Source organism: Globicephala melas, chromosome 11, assembly GCF_963455315.2.
Source record: "Globicephala melas chromosome 11, mGloMel1.2, whole genome shotgun sequence".
Lineage (NCBI taxonomy): Eukaryota > Metazoa > Chordata > Mammalia > Artiodactyla > Delphinidae > Globicephala > Globicephala melas.
Genome location: NC_083324.2, coordinates 82473995 through 82489006, shown reverse-complemented (window position 1 = coordinate 82489006; position 15012 = coordinate 82473995). Strand labels below are relative to the sequence as shown.

Sequence of the window (15012 nt, the reverse complement as noted above, 5' to 3'; positions counted from 1 at the left end):
TACCCTTCCCCCTCCCCATATCCTCAAGTCCATTCTCAAGTAGGTCTGTGTCTTTATTCCCGTCCTACCCCTAGGTTCTTCATGACATTTTTTTTTTCTCTTAGATTCCATGTATATGTGTTAGCATATGGTATTTGTCTTTCTCTTTCTGACTTACTTCACTCTGTATGACAGACTCTAGGTCCATCCACCTCACTACAAATAACTCAATTTCGTTTCTTTTTATGGCTGAGTAATATTCCATTGTATATATGTGCCACATCTTCTTTATCCATTCATCCGATGACGGACACTTAGGTTGCTTCCATCTCCTGGCTATTGTAAATAGAGCTGCAATGAACATTTTGGTACATGACTCTTTTTGAATTCTGGTTTTCTCAGGGTATATGCCTAGTAGTGGGATTGCTGAGTCGTATGGTAGTTCTATTTGTAGTTTTTTAAGGAACCTCCGTACTGTTCTCCATAGTGGCTGTACCAATTCACATTCCCACCAGCAGTGCAAGAGTGTTCGCTTTTCTCCACACCCTCTCCAGCATTTATTGTTTGTAGATTTTTTGATGATGGCCATTCTGACCGGTGTGAGATGATATCTCATTGTAGTTTTGATTTGCATTTCTCTAATGACTAATGATGTTGAGCATTCTTTCATGTGTTTGTTGGCAGTCTGTATATCTTCTTTGGAGAAATGTCTATTTAGGTCTTCTGCCCATTTTTGGATTGGGTTGTTTGTTTTTTTGTTATTGAGCTGCATGAGCTGCTTGTAAATTTTGGAGATTAATCCTTTGTCAGTTGCCTCATTTGCAAATGTTTTCTCCCATTCTGAGGGTTATCTTTTGGTCTTGTTTACGGTTTCCTTTGCTGTGCAAAAGCTTTTAAGTTTCATGAGGTCCCATTTGTTTATTTTTGTGTTTATTTCCATTTCTCTAGGAGGTGGGTCAGAAAGGATCTTGCTGTGATTTGTGTCAGAGAGTTCTGCCTCTGTTATATGGCTGCTCTTTAAAGAGCTGGAGTGATGAAGCAATTTGGCAATCCTCTGACCTCCACTCCTAAGACTAAAACAGAAGCCTTTTTAATGTAACCTGAGATTTACCCTAGTGTGAATTTTACTCACAGCTATTAGCAGAATGCCAGGAGCTGCATGCTTTGAAAGGAAGGCAGTGAGTGTTAATGAAGAGTGAGAGTGCTTCATTTTCCTTATTTTTTTCTGTTCAGTAAGAGGAAACTTAAAAAGCCAAAACTGAACATCAAAATTAGCCTCTTTCATTTTCCTCTCACGTTTCTGGAATACACATTAAGGATATGAGTACATTTTGTCTGTACATGTCCTCATATTTTTTTTTTTTTTGTGAAGCATTTTAAACCAGGATTCTGTGCTTGGGTAACAGAGTTTGAACATAGGGAATGTGTAGCTTGTTGGAAAGGGGGAGATAAATTGGCTGAGGTGGAAAGGCAGAGAGATCCTTATGTCAGAAAGCTCCCTAAAATAATAGCACATATTCAGAATACCTTCCTGATGGAAGGAGATGATACACAGATCGCAGGAAATCCCTGCTGAGGAGGCCATGAAACCTCCCATAGAGCACAGAGATGGGTAGCTGTGTGCCTTGGTTGGTGGGGGCCGGAGGGGAATTCGGGGGACTGTTGTCCTTCATGGAACGTGTCCCTACACTGCTGCTGCCTGTAAATTAGGAGGCAAAGCAGCAGGAAAACCCGGCCTTCGTGTCTTTCAAACCTTTTTGGTGAGCGGCAAGTGGCTCCTGGGAGATAGGAGCTTCCCTTCAGTCTCTTCGGCTTCAGGAGACCTGCTTGGTCCTTCTCACAGCTCTCCCTGGTCCCTTCCCACAGCTCTCCCTGGTCCCTTCCCTCCCTTCACACACCACAGTGGAGGGGCTGGCCCTGTGCTTTCTGGCTGTTCAGAAAGGGCTTCCTCCTTCCTGCAGCTGAAGTCACCTTGTGCTGCTCTGAGGATCCAGGTAGCTGGTTGCCGAGGGAGCTAAGTGGTCGCAGCCCCGTCCCAGCGGAGTGGAGCGGGGAGCCGGGGCTCCATCTCCATTCTGAGGTGTCTGAAAGGCCGGCTGTCTCTGGTCTCGTGTGTGTGGAGGGGACGCGAGGGCCGGGACGGGTGGTGGGATGAGGTGAGGCATGGCAATGGGGAAGTACCCAGAGCAAAACAGCCTCAGGAATGCTTTCCATATCATCCTTAGAGCCGCCAGAGAACTGTCCGGGGTAATCATGAGATAGCAGTAATTATACAACCCATTTTCCTGAAACTGCACTTGAGTAATGTGACTTTGGACACAGGGTTCCTTCCAGAGTGTCTTTCCTTTCATTCCAAATCGACACCGATGGAATAAGAAAATTATTAAGTACAGCCTTATTCAGCAAGGGCTTGTAAGACCCTCGGAGTGATAGTTAGAATCTCTGTTTTCTTTAAAAGGCAACTTTGTCTAATGCTCTAGGGATTTGTCATGGGGGGGAGATTATCGCTTTTATTTTTGGTTTGGATTCTCCCATTTTTTTTTCCTGGAGAAAGTTGTGTACGAAAAGTGCTTTCTCTTTTATCTTCCATTTAACTTCTTGTGAAAATGTTTAGGCAGCAAATATTAAACCACAAGTCTTGAATAAGCAGCCCCATTTCTAGAGAGGCCGTTACCTCTAGAGAGGTTTCTAAATCCATGACCCTCCACCTCACCCTGATTTTCATTTCTGTCCCCCAGCTGCTTCTCAGGCATCTCCACAAGGATGTCCCCACGCACCTCACACTTCGTATGTCCCAAACGGAACTTCTTACTGTTTCCCCTAAAACCTCCCCGTATTGGATATTCTGTCTCAGTGAGTGGCTTCTTCATTTACATAGTCTCCCGAGTGAAAAGCTGAGCTGCTTTGATTTCTTGTTCCTTACTTGCCCATCTAATTAGTCGCCAAGCTCTTTTGCATCTGTCTTAATAGCTCTTTGGTCCTTTGTCTTTCTTCTCACTTGCCCAGTGCAGCATCTTTCTAGCTAGTTTCTCTGTCTCTAGTTCTTGCCCTTCCAACAGATCTTCCGTACTGTCACCAGAATTATCTTTCCATAATTCACATAGTCTCTATTCCTTGCCTAAGTTCTTTTTTTTTTTTTTGCGGTACGCGGGCCTCTCACTGTTGTGGCCTCTCCCGTTGCGGAGCACAGGCTCAGCGGCCATGGCTCACGGGCCCAGCCGCTCCGCGGCATGTGGGATCCTCCCGGACCGGGGCACGAACCCGTGTCCCCTGCATCGGCAGGCGGACTCTCAACCACTGCGCCACCAGGGAAGCCCCTTGCCTAAGTTCTTTAATGGCTATCCTTCCTGATAAAATCCAAAATGTGTAGCCTGGCATAGAAAACCACTGCCGTCTTGCCCCATAGTCCAGCCTGTTGTTGAACACGTCAGCCTCTTTTATATTCTCATGCCTTTTATATAGGCTTCTAACCCTGACAGACTCCCACTCCAAAAGACATAGCCCAAATATGTGAAGAGTTCCCCATCAGTCAAGAGTTTATGTTTCCATAGAACGTTGTGATTACTGCCTGTACTACCACATATCACATCGTGTTATAATTGTTTGTTTATACATTTATACATTCAGTGAGTATTTATTGACTTTCTACTATATGCTAGGCAGAGTGCTAAGTGTTGGGGCCCAACAGTGAATATGGTCCCTGACCACATGGAACTTACACTGGGAAGTTGCATTACTTACACCGGGAAAGAAACCCCCTAAAAAAGAAAAATGAGAAATGGTGTAAGATCAGGCTGGAAACATAGGCCCTGGTCAGTTTACATAGAGACTCCTGGTAAAGAGTTTGGAATTTAGTAGAATTCCACTAGGAAGTCAGTGTAAGATTGTAAGTAAGGAAAGACACGGTTCCTTGTATATTTTATGGAAATTATTTTTGCTTCTAGATAGAGTGGGTTGCGAAGGGGAACGAGTAGAAGTAGAAAGCTAATTTGGAAATTATCAAAGCTAATTTGAAAGCTGATAGCTAAAGGGAATGCTATTAGAGATAAAGATGAGAGCGACAGTAGATTTATTAAGATTTATTTTGGATATAAGACATGATGATGGATTAGGTAGGTAGGTGACAGCAGTGAGGAAAGGGAAGAACCAAGGATGGCTCTTAGGTTTCTGATTTAATAACTTAGTGACTGACACTACTTTTCAGTGAGGTGAAGAGGGCCTAGAGTAGGGTGGGGCAAGTTTTTTTGGGGGGAAAAATTACCAACCATTTTGTTTTACGCATGCAAAATTTGAAATCTGGGGCATCTAGGTGGGGAAATCAGATAGGCAGTTAGATACGCTTGGAGGAGAGGTCCAAGTCTGGAGATGTTGCAAATGTGAGAGTCATTAGTGTAAAGAGGGTCTTGAATTCATGACTGTTGATAAGATCACCTGGAGAGAGATGTGGACCTAGAAGAGAAAATGTCCCAACATTTAGAGGTCAAGCAAAAGAGGAAGAACCGCAAAGGGAGCTGGGTTATTACTCTAGTAGAAAGCCAGATTTTTTGGTGGATTCCAGTGGGAAAGCAGAACCTGGGAGAATTTTCTGGAGGAAGGAGTGGGTGATTGCAGAATGCTACTGGGCATTGAATAAGCCAAGGGCAGAGAGGTTTCCAGTGGACTGGCACCGTGAAGGGCACAGATGACCTTGACCAGAGCAGTTCACGTTTTCTGATTGGGAGAGGCAGACTGCCGTGGCTGTAGGATGAACTCAGATGTGAGAATGTGGATGTGGTATGTGTAGAAAACTAAGTAGAGAAGTTTAGCTATGACGGGTATGAGGAATTTCAGGGAACTTCTGTTTGGTACTCAGAATGGGAGATATTAAAGTATATGACTGTAACAAGGGGAGTGATCTAGTAGAAAGAGATTGTTGCTGGAGACATTGGTAATAAACCAGCAATATCCTTGGGAAGGTAAGAGGGGTACAAGACACATTTGACCTTCCTTCTACCCTGGACGCTGCTTGAGCAAAGGCCAAATTTTTTTCTTAATCTTAAGTCCCTAGCCCTTGGCACATAGTAGATAGTCGCCGAGGTTTTGGATGAGCACATCCATTTTGTGCTTCCTCTGTGCCTAGTACATTGTTGGGAGAGGTGCCCTGGGAGTGTATAGAGCTTACAAGATGGTAGCTCTGCCCTCAAACCATGGACTCTTGAGCTGAAAGTGATTGGGTGTAAGTGGGCGGTGAGTGAGTGGAGGCTGGCTGTGTAGAGGAGATCTACCTGGAAAGGATGGAGAGAATTTATAGGAAAGGGTAGGGAAAGGAGAGGCAGTTCAAATGAATATACCAGCATGGAAGACGGTATAGATTATAATTTAGAAAATGACTGGGCAGAGAATTTAAATAAACATACTTGACTTTCATTTCGCTTTCTTACCCAACATGCACAGTTAGCTTGTCCAAATAAACTCTTAATATTTTGTGACTTGCATGCTCTGCCTTTACTCATGAAGTTCCTTAGATTGTATTACATGAAGTTGGCCCGGAAAATGTATAATTCTATTGGTGTTGGTTCTTGTGACTAGAGAGAGTGGAAGGAGAAGGTAATCATACCCTTTCTTCTACGTTCCTAGTAGTCAACGCTGTCAGGAAGGGAAATAGATCCTTTACGTAAACAATATAGAACACGCAAAAGAAAACAGGTCCCCGGTAACGTCATACGACCTGCTCATAGTAAGTCGGAGAATATGATACTATATTTGGAATTCTCAAGCCTTGTTTGAGTCATTTGTCCCATCAAATGTATTACCTGAGCCCGTCGTGGGGCCCTTGAGTCCTTAGCCCTCACCTCCTTCCTTACCCAGGTAGAGCCTGATCATCGGGGAAAAGGTACCAGAAACTGGGTGAATCAGGAGGACAAACACAGCCAGGGCCTCAGTTAACAGAATACTTTCTTGAATAACCTAAGGTTGGCTGTATATATTATAAATGAAATGATAACCTGCCAGGACCTGAATTTCTGGTTTTAAATATAATTTTGAAATAACATCCATGATCAAAATCAAATATATAAAAATAGTATATATCTCTATAAAATATAACCAATCCCCTTGACTATAGTCAAGAGAATGCTGGTAGGAAAAAAAAATGAAGAATTTTAATTAAAATTAAGTTTTTACACCTAGAATCTTCACCTCCCTGCTACAGGTATGTGTTAGGATGTTTCTCTCTCCCTCTTTCCCTCTCTTCCCTCACAGAGTGCCGTTTCCCTGCCGCCCCCGCCCCATTAAATAAGGAAAGTTTATTTTAAAATATAGAGAAAATGTAAAGATTCAAGAAGAAAATTTAAATTTAAAAATCAGATCACCATTTGCATTGTTTTGTCAACGTTCTCATCTTTGCTGTGTGATAGTCACTATCACTGGAGGCCTCATCTCTAAGGCAGTGATATTGGGAGGAAACTAGGGAAATATTTGTAGCCTAAGTGTTGTTAATCTGTTTCACAGAGATGTCTGTAATGGCAGTTCCCTTCAGGAAGCTGTTTTGTGTTACGGCCTTTTGCTTTTCTAATACCAAGAACCCTGGCTGTTCTCCAAAACCAAGCTAGATTTTTTTTTATATTAAATTAAATCATTAGGGCGAGTTAGAACTAATTTAGAAAATGTTTACTAGAGAACATAGATGAGTGAAATGTTTCCTGCCATCTAAGAGTTTCTTGTCTAAAGGTAGTGTAGGAAAGTTCCACAGATAATATCATGAAGAGAGTGAAATATCCTCAGATTTCAGAGAAGGGAATGTTCCATGTAACTTGGGATGTCAAGAAAATAATGTTTGATTTGTGTCTGTTTTCCTCTTTGTTTTGAGAGGTGGGCTTTTGTTGGGGGTGAGCTCCAGGGAGAGTTCTGTGGGGGAAATGGCAGAGGTTGGAGGCTGGAGGCAGAGGCGAGGGCAGGTGCAGCTGTAACTTAACTTGCCTTAGGAGGACAGCAGGCAGCCTAAAGCAGTTAGAATTGGGAGCCTGCAGATATCACTGTGAGACAAAGGTAAGGCACACCTGGAGAGGCCCTGAATAAAAGCCTCTGGGATAGGCAGTAGGGAGCTAGTGAAGGCTTTTGAACTTTAGAATGAAATGACAGCTACACTTAAGGGAGAGTCAGTCTTGTAGCACTGATTTATGAACCTGGGGGAAGAGAGCCTCCAGGTGGAACTAGAAGGTGTCAGATTGTCTGGTTACTTTAGGGGGCGAGACTCTTGGCAAGTTAATGCACTTCTCAATGCCTCAGTGTCCTCCTCTGTAAAATGGGAATAATGATACTCATGCAGTTTTGTGAGGATTAAATTAACTCGTGCTGACTGCTTAACAAGTGCTCCACAAGTCTTAAGCTGTATAGCCCATTGCTCTTCTTACCCAGAGGCCCTGGAATGAAAGCCTCCACTGTTGGAAAGGAAATGGGTGACATCCGTAGGGGATTTATTTGATGTTTATGATTTATTATTATTATATGTTTCTATGTAAGTTGGTTGCATTTCTCTAATTTGATTCTTTGTTGTTAAATGTGGCTCATAATACCTTTTTAGGTGACAGAACAGTAACCTTCTAACATGATTTTCTTCTAGGCTTTCATCATATTGGATTATTCTTTCACGTATGTGACAATTTGAAAGTTGGCTGGGTATTAGTGTCGGTATGCTAGGACAGTGCGTCTTTACTACGATGATAAAAATGGAATTGCAAATCCCTTTTCAAGTCGAAAGCCGGTTAAGTATGAAAAGGTGAGGTTATTATAAGTGAAGAGAAGTGGGAAAATAGAAGTTTATGGTTAAACAACAGAAAGGTGCTTTACAGGCTGTGGCAGTTTCTATATTTCTCTAAAGCAGTAGGTAGCACTGTGTGGTGTGGTTTACGTCAGTAAAACGTGTCCTCTTCTGGCGACAACTGCCGTATGGTATAGGATGAGCACTGGAATTGAATTTTTGATAAACCAATTAATTTACCTGGATTAAAATAATTTGCAGATTTTTTTCCCACGTCAACAATTTAAGCATGAGATTTGCATAGAGAGCGGGCATGCTTGTCACCGAGTTCACTGTTCTTACCACATACAACTATTTTCTGAGTCTTGTGTAAATTAAATGCACGTAATGGAAATGTAGTTGGTTCAGCTGTATAGTGCCGCCTGTTAGTGAGAGGCAGGATGTACGTATCTGTTCGCTAGGATTTTGGTTTACCTCTTAGGGCACTTATTCTGACAGCAACTCCTTTGTCTGTCTGTGTCTGACACACACGCGCTCTTTGTGTGTGTGTGTGTGAGCAGGTGCCCTGTGGCGCATACACAGATGGCTCTTTGCTGTTATTTAGCTACAGGCAGAACTCATGTGGGGTAGATTTTTCTTTTCCTCATTGTCTCTGTCTAGTGTTAGAAAACATAAGAAACAGTTGCCGCCTTCTGGAAGTTTAGTTCTTATGACTTTACCTCTTATGTAAATAAATGCACTTGTTTCATGATACTCCTTTAGTTCCTGATACCTAATTTTTTTTTCCTTCCTGAAAAAAGAAAGATGAAAACTGTTACAGAAGGGGAGCTACTTGGAGAAGCTCAGACTGATACTTTTGAAGGGTGGTTTGAAGTTTAGGGAAAATGCCAGGTGTAACCACCTCACAGCAGGGCCCTGTTCACGTGGATGTCTACACTGGCTGCTTCCCTCTCCAGATGATTTCCTCCTACTTCTGAGTGTGACTGTCCAGTGCTGTTTTTGGAGTAAAATTAGGCTCTGGTTTCTGCACCTGCCATAAGGATTAGTTTATTCCTCCCTATAATCCTAGACAGCCACCTTCCTATTCTTAATCCTACCAGCTTCCTGCCTTATTTTCTGTCTGTTTTGGACTAGCTCAACTTCATCCTGTGTGTTATTGAAACAACATGCCCTACAGTTCAGCTGAAATAAAGCAAGAATTTTAGCAGAGAAATGTGATCTCAGATGAAGTCAGACATAAATCCAGCTTGGTGTGTCCAAGGTTTAGTTAATTCATCTGTGGAAATGCATCTGCTTCCAACCACTCTGCTCCTTCTTTACATAATATCCGGCTTCGCTGTCTTGTAGCCAGAAAATAATGCCACTGCGATACCAGAATGATGGTATTGAACTGCGATGAACCATTCCGAATTGCGGGATTCTGTAATATCACTTTCATGATGAACATCTTCTTTAACCCACAGTTGTCCCCAAATTAAGCACTTTTAGAATAATGAGAGTTAATCATATGTGTGTTCAGGTAAAACAGAAAAATCATGTTGCATTTGTAGATGTCATGCATTTACACAAGAATTTGAAGGGATCACTGATAATTGACATCAATTGGTAATACCTGCTTATGCTTCAGTCATAAAAATTATAAAGAAGTAGGAGTATTTTTCAATGCTAGCGGAATGCTTGTATTTAAATGCTTGGGTATGTATTTGAAGTTTTTTCTAGGAGTAGAACAGGCCAGCCAGGCAACTTGTCAGCAGGCTCTGGCACATTTTATCTGGAATATTCATCCAATCAGAAAGTGGAAATAATTGGGACCATTCTCTTCCAGTACAATACAAGGTGATGGAAATTCATGAGGATAAGCATTATACACATAGCCAAAGTGCTTTAAATCATTAAAGAAAGATTAAAATGATGTTCAGTGTGACTTACTATGTTTATTTCACCACTTTGCACCCAGGGCCTGTCATGGTCCTGGGTGATTTCGACCTGCCAGCAGCCTTCCTCACAGCCCGTGACCCCTCCACCCCGCTTTACCCTTGATGGTCACACCCTACACCTTGTCATCTCCTGGAACGGCTTCTCCTGGGGTGAAATCATCATTTAGTCATCTCTCTCGGACCACAGCCTCTAGTCTTTCACTTTCTCTCCCTTGGCGGTACCCATACTTGGACTTCTGGGGGGCCTCCAGGCCATGGATCCCTTGGCTTTCCCCTTGTTTCCATCTCCTTCCTGCCTTCCCTTCCTTTCCTGACCGCCAAGCCCCATGGTGTCCATCACTTCAGTGGGGCCCTGTCAGTATCCCCCACTCCTTCTGTCCCCACTGTTTTTCTGGCTCGCCTGCCTGGAAAGCCTGCATCCGTGCAGCAAGCCAACTGCCCTTTCTCCACACACATTTGGGCTGCTGGGAGCTGTAGGAGAAGATCACACAGCTGTTCAGCTTGGTACCACCACCAATTCATGACGTTCACTCTCACTGGGCTCTTAACGGCTGGGGAAGTTCTTTTTAATTTCTCAAGCTATTCTATCTCTTTATTTCCCAAGTTTGCCCCAGGCTTATCCCCCACCCCTGTAGCAGTTTGTTCACAGTGCTGTCTGATCATCTCATACTCCCTGTATAGCCTTTCTGTGGCTCCTCATTGCCCTGAGAATAAAATCCCAACCCCTTCCTTTGACCTCTGAGGCTCACTGTGACCTGGTTCCCACTTAGCTCCTAGATTCCTGTTTTCCCCTCCCTATCACATGTTATTTGCTAACTGATTTGAACTGTGTTCAGTCTCTGGAAAGCACAGGCTCCCTAGGAGTTGTAGTCCAGGGGAAGAGATAGTAAAAGGAACAGCTCTTCCAATATGAAATGCCCAGTTTCTTGATGGACATTTGTACTATTTGTACTATGGAAGGACAGAAGAGGAGGTTTGTACTTTAATTGCTTGAAAATTAGTAATTTATATTTAGTGTACACATAATCTAATAAATTATTATTAGATAAATTAGATAATTTATTGAGTGGAACACACCATTTTCTAACTATTCTAATAAAATCTAATGTTGTGAAAGAACTAAACACGGAGAATATTTATGTTGTGAGATACCTTTAGCTTACAAATGGGCGTTAAATAAAGGGCTTTATTATTAAGTTCCTATAGCTCTCCAGCTCCTAGTACTCAAAAAATGGAATTATATTTACCAAAATTGAAGTGATACCCATCTTTTTTTTTTTTTTTTTTTTTTTTTTTTTTTTTTTTTGGGCTGCGTCGGGTCTTAGTTGCGGCACGTGGGATCTTCGCTGAGGCATGCGGGATCTTTTGTTGCAGTGCCTGGGCTTCTCACTAGTTGTGGTGTGCGGGTTCCAGAGCACATGGGCTCTGTAGTTTGCGGCACGCGGGCTCTCTAGTTGAGGTGTGTGAGCTCAGTAGTTGCGGCGCGCAGGCTTAGTTGCCCCGCGGCATGTGGGATCTTAGTTCCCTGACCAGGGATGGAAGCCGCATCCCCTGCACTGGAAGACGGATTCTTTACCACTGGACCACCAGGGAAGTCCCGAAACCCATGTTTGTTTAAAAAAAAAATGGTGTATCACAATTTCTGAGTGCATTTCAGAAAACTTGATTTTTGAAATGTCTCGTTGTTTTTGTTGATCTTACAGGAGAATCATGAAAAAAGTCTGCATGGAGCCATCTGAGCGACTGGCCAGTCTCCAGGCTCTGTGGGACAGCCAGACTGTGGCCGAGCAGGGCCCCTGTGGTGAGCATGCATTTTAAAACCGAAAAATAAATGGCTGGATGGCCGCCGTTTTGCCAGGAAGCTAAGTCTATTCCTAGTGTGCTACCGTAAAGGTACAATTACTTTTAAGGTGTAATTAGCACCGCACAGACTTTAGATTGGTGGACAAACATCCTATATTTAAGCTATATTGCATCCTGCTATGTACTTACTGTAGAACAGGGGGGAGAATCTTTGCTGTTTTCCCAAAAGGAGAGAATAATCAGCACTGTCAACATCGGCCATATTTAAGCTTTTAAATTTTAACTTAAAAAACATTTAGTCGAAAACCTGTCACATTTCTATTGTATAATTCAGGTGGATTTTCTCAGATGTATGCCTGTGTTTGTGACTGGCTTGGATTTTCATACAGGGAAGAAGTACAATGGGTAAGTGTATCTGTACGCATGCACACACACACTTTCTCACACACACACCTGGAGAATATTCCAGTATTTGACTGGCTTATTTCGCTCTCTCTCTCTTTTTCCCCCCACCATTCATTGCTTGCTTAACATCTTCCTTCCTCAGATTACATAAAAATCTGCCTGTGTCATTGTCTGATTCTCTTTGCATCTCTCTTGCTTCCCTGATCCTCTATGGGGACTGTTTATATGACTGAATTATGTTTCAAATAGGATGTGGATACAATTTATCTGACACAAGACACCAGGGAATTGAATTTACAAGACTTCAGTCATCTTGACCACAGGTAAGCTTCTTTCTTTCCTTTCTTTCACTTCTGATTTTGCTTTCAGAGCTGCCTTGTCTGTCGGTACTTATAAGTGTACATTATCTCCAGAGAATCCTTTTTTTATAAGGGGAATCAGGAGAGCCTAAGAATCTCTAGATTTTGCCTTTTAAGTAAGAGTTTCCAGTGTGTTTATCACTACGACTGGTTTGGGATGGGGGTGCATGAGTGTACCTCAAGTCCGGGATTTACACTTATAAACTGTGGAAACAATTTAATTCTTAGGTTCTTATGCCAGCCCACAAATCTATTTAATCTACCCTGTATATAAAATACAGTACTATTTTGCCTAATTGCCATTTAGAACATTTTTCTATAAGGGAACTTTATGCTAAATCCTAACAAATGACTTTACAATTCCTTTACTGGGACTGGCTAGGGTTTATATGCCTATATTGGTGGAAATCAGTTTGCCAATATCTACCTTATGGTAGTGGTAATAAAACACTGAAGCCTGTTACAAGTTATTTGAGAGACTTGTAGGTTTTAAGATGTCGACTTTACTATATGTAGGGCTGTGGCTTGTGTGATCAGGCCCCGGAGAAGAAACTTCATTCCGTTCCCCTTCTCTCTGTACGAGCAGACCTAGCAAAGTGATTCTGATAGCTGACAAAGCTGAGCTTTGCAACCCCCCTCTCACCCCACCCCCCTGCCCCTGGCAAGTCTTTGTGGTCATCTATCCCGGCCTATCTCCTTAACCCTGGAGATGCTGCTACTTATTTTAGGTGGGCAGATATGATAGCACCATCGCAATGAATCCCAGCTTGAGAAATCTTTTCTCTCTGTTTGGAATGCAGACAGAGAAATCTGAGATTCCAGGTGTACCTTTCATGCCATTTGGACGATTGGAATTGTAGAGAGGATGGTTGCCTCTTTCTACCACCAGCATCTTGCCCCCAAAATACCATTTCAAATTATTTTTCCACTTACCTGAAGGGAGTCCAGAATTGTAGCGGAGTCCCCAGAGAGTTCTGGCCAACTGAATTGAGCAAAGAAAAAGTGTGCTGGATGGAGATGGCCTTTGTGCACAGCCTGGGTCTACGGTGGATGGTGAAGCAGGCTCAGCTGTGTCTGTAGATGTGGCTAAAGCCTAAAGCCCGCAGGTCTCAAGCTCAGATTTGATTCCTTTTTGTGGAACAGGGAGTTTTCTCTTGCTTAGAGCCGTTCTCCCTCTTCCTGTATTTGAGGGAATGTCATACTCCCGTTTAGGGAAGATGTTTCCTGTGTAGATCATGAAAAAGTGCACTGAGAAACATAAAGGGAAGATATTTTATTTTGTAAATATTTTTCAATAAAAACAAAATTGTATGTAGAATAAGATAAGAGTAGGTAGGCCTACAGTATCCAGTCTCAATGTTTTGGGTCCCAGAATCTCTTTATAGTCTTAAAAATGGTTGCATTGTTCATGTGGGTTTTATCTTATGGTATTTATCATATTGGAAATTAAAACCAAAAAAAGTTTATTAAGTCCTTTAAAAATAATGCTAGTAAACCTATAACATGCTAATATAGATACCTTTTTTTTTTTTTTTTTTTTTTTGCGGTACGCGGGCCTCTCACTGTTGTGGTCTCTCCCGTTGCGGAGCACAGGCTCCGGACGCGCAGGCTCAGCGGCCATGGCTCACGGGCCCAGCTGCTCCGAGGCATGTGGGATCCTCCCGGACCGGGGCACGAACCTGAGTCCCCTGCATCGGCAGGCGGACTGTCAACCACTGCACCACCAGGGAAGCCCTATATACCATTTTTATAAAAAATAACTATTTTCCAAAACAAAAATCAGTCAGCAAGAAAAGTGGCATTAGTTTACATTTTTGGCAGATCACTTTGTTTTTTCTTTTTTTCTTTTTAACATCTTTATTAGAGTGTAATTGCTTTAAAATGGTGTGTCAGTTTCTGCTTTATAACAAAGTGAATCAGTTATATGTATACATATGTCCCCATATCTCTTCCCTCTGCGTCTCCCTCCCTCCCACCCTCCCTATCCCACCCCTCTAGGTGGTCACAAAGCACCGAGCTGATCTCCCTGTGCTATGCGGCTGCTTCCCACTAGCTAGCTATTTTGGTAGTGTATATATGTCCATGCCACTCTCTCACTTTGTCCCAGCTTACCATTCCTCCTCCCCACATCCTCAAGTCCATTCTCTAGTAGGTCTGCATCTTTATTCCCATCTTGCCGCTAGGTTCTTCTGACCATTTTCTTTTTCCTTTTTTTTTTTTTTTTTAGATTCCATATATATGTGTTAGCACACGGTATTTGTTTTTCTCTTTCTGACTTACTTCACTCTGTATGACAGTCTCTAGGTCCATCCACCTCACTACAAATAACTCAATTTCATTCCTTTTTATGGCTGAGTAATATTCCATTGTATATATGTGCCACATCTTCTTTATCCATTCATCTGTTGATGGACACTTAGGTTGCTTCCATGTCCTGGCTATTGTAAATAGAGCTGTAATGAACATTTTGGTACTTGACTCTTTTTGAATTATGGTTTTCTCAGGGTATATGCCCAGTAGTGGGATTGCTGGGTCATATGGTAGTTCTATTTGTAGTTTTTTAAGGAACCTCCATACTCTTCTCCATAGTGGCTGTACCAATTCACATTCCCACCAGCAGTGCAAAAGTGTTTACTTTTCTCCACACCCTCTCCAGCATTTATTGTTTGTAGATTTTTTGGTGATGGCCATTCTGACGGGTGTGAGATGATATCTCATTGTAGTTTTGATTTGCATATCTCTAATGATTAATGATGTTGAGCATTCTTTCATGTGTTTGTTGGCAATCTGT

At 42.4% G+C, this 15012-nt stretch overlaps 1 protein-coding gene across 13 annotated transcripts in view; it reads left to right on the top strand.

Annotated features, from left to right (window-relative positions):
- CARMIL1 (capping protein regulator and myosin 1 linker 1) overlaps nt 1–15012 on the top strand; it is a 316706-nt gene that overhangs the window by 138304 nt on the left and 163390 nt on the right. For all 13 annotated transcript variants that reach the window (XM_060307233.1, XM_030881247.2, XM_030881244.2 and 10 more), the window contains 3 exons: nt 11358–11455; nt 11792–11862; nt 12112–12185. In XM_060307233.1, coding sequence (XP_060163216.1) covers nt 11358–11455; nt 11792–11862; nt 12112–12185 — 243 coding nt within the window. The remainder of the gene's footprint in view (nt 1–11357; nt 11456–11791; nt 11863–12111; nt 12186–15012) is intronic.